Source organism: Gobio gobio (assembly GCF_949357685.1).
Source record: "Gobio gobio genome assembly, chromosome: 6".
NCBI lineage: Eukaryota > Metazoa > Chordata > Actinopteri > Cypriniformes > Gobionidae > Gobio > Gobio gobio.
In genome coordinates, this window is record NC_137102.1 from 23,916,247 (window position 1) to 23,920,765 (window position 4,519).

General features: G+C 36.6%; 1 protein-coding gene across 3 annotated transcripts in view; it reads right to left on the reverse strand.

Moving 5' to 3' along the window:
• Positions 1 to 385: 385 nt before the first annotated feature.
• pls1 (plastin 1 (I isoform)) overlaps positions 386 to 4,519 on the reverse strand; it is a 31,097-nt gene continuing 26,963 nt past the window's right edge. For all 3 annotated transcript variants that reach the window (XM_079820544.1, XM_079820542.1, XM_079820543.1), the window contains 5 exons: positions 4,373 to 4,487; positions 3,911 to 4,044; positions 2,435 to 2,558; positions 2,165 to 2,289; positions 386 to 2,053 (listed from right to left, as the gene is read on the reverse strand). In XM_079820544.1, coding sequence (XP_079676670.1) covers positions 1,915 to 2,053; positions 2,165 to 2,289; positions 2,435 to 2,558; positions 3,911 to 4,044; positions 4,373 to 4,487 — 637 coding nt within the window. In that variant the 3' untranslated portion in view covers positions 386 to 1,914. The remainder of the gene's footprint in view (positions 2,054 to 2,164; positions 2,290 to 2,434; positions 2,559 to 3,910; positions 4,045 to 4,372; positions 4,488 to 4,519) is intronic.

Genomic DNA, 4,519 nt, shown 5'->3' on the forward strand with positions numbered 1-4,519 from the left:
TACATTTCTCAGATCAGAATTGAAATTCTCAAAGCTACCTGTTCAATTCTCACATCATTGTGTCACTTGTGCACATCAAAAAAGCAGTTTCTCATTTCTTTGAACAAGTTGCAAATGCTTGTGTACATCCATGCAAATGATTATGTACAATTCTCTGCTGTTTCCTACATTATCAGTTGCTTATGTCATGTTGATCAAAATTTATTATAATGGGTCTCTGTTGAATAGTCTCACCCCCCACAACATTTAGGCATTAGTTCATAGCATAAGTCTTTATACATGCAAAATGGTTGATCAAGTTGTCATAAAATGTCAAGCATATTTCTATACATTTCCATTAGACGTTCACATTTCTACTTTTGTTTTTCTGGGGGTTTTTTTCTTTGTGCTATGCAGTGCTGTCTTTTCCTTTCTGTATCGCAATGACATGGTCTGTCAACAAATTACAGTACAAACAGTAAAAGCATAAATGTGAATCTTGTCCAGTCTCTTGCATTCAAACTCCCACATACACTAAGGTGTAACCTACAATTTACAATATTTGTCATCAAAATTTTAGCCATATTTACATCAGAACATCCCTCCAGAGTACAGTTATATTGACAACATGACTAAGCAATTTGACTGTCTTATTCATACACAATGACACAAGGACTTGTCATTCTGATGGCACTGACATGTTCATCGACACAGATATTTACTTTTGAGAGATGAACTAAGGATTTTGAGCAAGAGACTGGCTTTTGCAGGTAATCCATGGTATTTTGCTATTTGTACGAATTGTTTTGAGAAATGCACTTATTGTTTTGCAAATGTCGAGGATGATTCGAGAAATGTACCAAAGCGACTGAGAAAAACTGTAATATGTAGTAATTTTTAATACTTTTAGGATTTAAAGTACACCACAAGTGCACATTCAGTACAATTAAGCACACTTCGTTTTCACAAGGGTTTAGCATTTGAATTGGCATATTAATGCTGGAACTGGGCAGTAATATTGATATTTTCCCAAACTCGTTAAAATACTGAAATCTGTTCAGTAACATAATGCAGTACAGAGAATAAGAAACATTAAGTGAATCCAGAGGGGGCATTGAATATTTTCCTGGGTTAACCCGAGCGTAGCTCTACGTGATGGTACAATTGTCAAAGGGGAATGCTCAGCTCAGCTGAAATTATCCCAGAAACTCAAACACATCTGGAGTTTCACAATGACATTGAGAGAAACTCCCTCTACAAGTGAGCTGGACTCGTTCGACAATGGTTTGACAAGTGTTAATTGTAAATAGGAAGCAGAGCCCAGGAAAGTGTTTGCAGTTCTGGCCACTCTTAAGTGATGTGTATGCTGGTTTAATAATTTGTTTCTGCCAATTGTAGCATTTTTCTGCTTTCGACTCATATTCACTGTAAAATATCCTCCTCTGGATTACAGTGCGCTTCTGTGGGTGAGCAAATATTTAGACCGACATCCAAAATGTCTGATTATAAGCCAGAACAGGCTGCCAGCTGCATCTAAGCCTGATTAAATAACAAACTGAATGAATGTGCAGATCTACATGGCTCAAATATTTCTTGTGAGCACCTTTATTTACGTTATGTAAAAATATCCAGCTATTTACAATCTGGCTCCAACTGAAAGAATCGTTTTAATGAGTCAATGAAGAAATAAAGGATTCGCAATTGTTAAGAAAATAACATTATCTTTGAATAATCTTGCATCTACATTTAGCAGAAATTAAATGATTAGTGAAGTATTTCGGTGCAATTAACAGGAGGTAAATTCATGCGGAAATATTCATAGAACATATTCAAGAATTGCATTTAAGTGTTGGTGCGTAAGGCTGAAGGGACGTCAGGGGAAGAAAAAAAGTGCAAAGTGATGGTTGTGCTTTCTGACAACGTCCTTAAGAAAGGTCAGCCATCGACTTTCTTCAGGCTCCTTCCCATAAGGCATGCAAACACCGTCATCACCATCTTGGGTTTGACCTCCACAAGGTCATCGGGCAGAGCGTACACCTTGACGCCGATTTTTCGCGCCACCGAGATTGCGTATCTGTGAGTGGGAAACAGAGATACGGAGAAGGTTGCTGGTGGCGAGACAACAGGCAATTTGGCGTCAGATGTGTATCAGGGTAATTTATGAGGAGCCGCGGGTGGAACTTACTTTGCATTGTTTAGCTTGTCCTCTGGCGTCATTTCTCCGCTCTTCACCATCTCGTATTTAATGACTTTGGGCACGATGGTGTCGATCAGATCAATCACTGGCAGGCTAGTGCTGATTGATTTGTCCTGAAACAATACATCATATACAATTCAATTTCATTTAAACGTAGACATGTTTGATATTATTTGAATCCCAATATGAGATCATTCACTTCATGGTGCAGTAGGAAAGCAATACTGGTGGTAACACATTGTGTCGAATGGCATTCACCTTGAAGCTGTTAATATACGAGTCTTTATGGGCTTGTTTCAAGGTGTTGTTCACCCAGTTGATAATAATTTGGTCAGTGACTATTTCCCCTTCACCGATGTCAGACAGAACCTTCAGTGTGTATCTGCAAGAGTTGTTTGTAAGAAACAAGATAATTAATATGGTTCACATTTTTAACAAAAATAGCAAAAAAGCCATAACCATCCCCATTGGCAAACATTTATTTGATTGGTCTATCAAATATCCAAACGTTTTTTTATAAAGAAATTAATACTTTTATTCAGTAAGGATGCATTCCCCCCCATCCCCGCCTCTCTTTTTTTTTTGGTATATTATGGGTCGAGTCAAATTCTTTCAACCCAATCTCATGAGAACTATAAGTTTGCGATTTTCCTATGAATACATACGATTTGATTCGTAAGAAAATCTAGTATTTTTTAGGGGAAAAAAACTAGCATGAAGGTCCACCTCAGTATCCCTCAGTGGGGTGTAAGAAGATCATACGAAAATGTATGTATTCGATTTTTAATTAGCAAATTAATTAGTGCTGTCAAAATTAATAGGTTAACGTACACAATACATTATTTTCAGTTTAACGCAGCATCCATTTTTTTCCGTCTTCCTTTGGCTAGCATTATATTATATGATCATGTTCTTATTCATGCAAATGCTTTTAAACCATTCAAACGCTATAAGAGAATGCAGTGCGGTATTGGTGCGCATTTGTGAATCTCGTGCACACAGAAAGCTGCTTCAGATAGCGCTTGAATACATTAAGGCTAATCAAATAACAAAAGCAAATGAGAAAATCAATCACTGCTCTTGACAGAATAACTTTTGTAGCTTTAATAAGGATTAATCTATATTTCATTTCTAATTTATGCAGTGAAGACGTGTTTGAAAACTTTTATTAAATTTCTGTTTATATCCTACTTGTTAGATCTACCTGAAAATATTAAAGCACTGTTTACTAGGTTTACGATGTGTCAAAAACAACAAAAACAATAACTTTTTGTTATTAAGTAAAAATCTGACTGGGCCAATAGAAATAAATTGAGCCCTGATGATATATATACGTTTTTTAAAGCCTAATAAATGTTAAAAATTGATAGCTGTAATGTCTATAATTAATGGCTAAAATTGAGAAAAAATCAATTTCATAGAGACATCAGTATTGGTATCAGTGATAATGGCTTTCTTTCATTAAAAGATACAATATTTAAAATATAGGCTACTGTCTTTGGGCCCTATCATACAACCGGTGTAGTGTGACGCCAAGTGCGATGCAAGTGTTTTTTGCTAGTTTCAGCCCGACGCAGTTAGCATTTTCACATCCAGCGCCATGTTGTTTACATTTTTTTTTTATCGATTGACAGCATTAAAATTAATAAAATTTTTCCATAAAATCACCAACATGTACAATAGTTAGAATTGCCATGACAGCATTGTAAAAGCTTTATTGTACAGCTAAAGTACCTTCTCATTAGTTGCCAGACCAGTGCCAAGGTGTGCATGGCGCTTCCCTCATTGATATTCTCACCACCGATTCCTACTAAGGAAAACTTTGCTTCCTTTTTGCCCAGTGCGACTGCATAATTACAATTCTCAAGCTACAAAACAAACATATGTCAGCCAAGTTAACATGACATGTATAATTTAGCCCCGACGACAGCAGTACGCATACATAAATAGCATTTGTGATGAATAAAGTGCATTTATAATTCTAAATTGAGCTAGCCAGTACCCTGAGGCAGCTGTGGAAATCATTTCAGCAGGGACAGAAATCCTTCATGTAGCCGTATTTAATTTTCTCTCCGAAACAAACATACTAATGTGATGTGAAACAAATGTGACTCGAAGGTGATCCAGTTCTTTATCTCAGTTATTAGCTCCTTGTACTCGTAAGCTATTGAAACTCAAAGCTGAACTTGTACAAACCTTCTTCATGTTGGAGCCCAGTATTGGATAGGGAGGTTTATTAACTCTAGTCCAGTCGACAGGCACCTGGATTCTCTCATATAACTGAAGAATGATGTGGCCATCATGCAGATCACTGGAGAAGATATTCATGAGGAACTTCACATA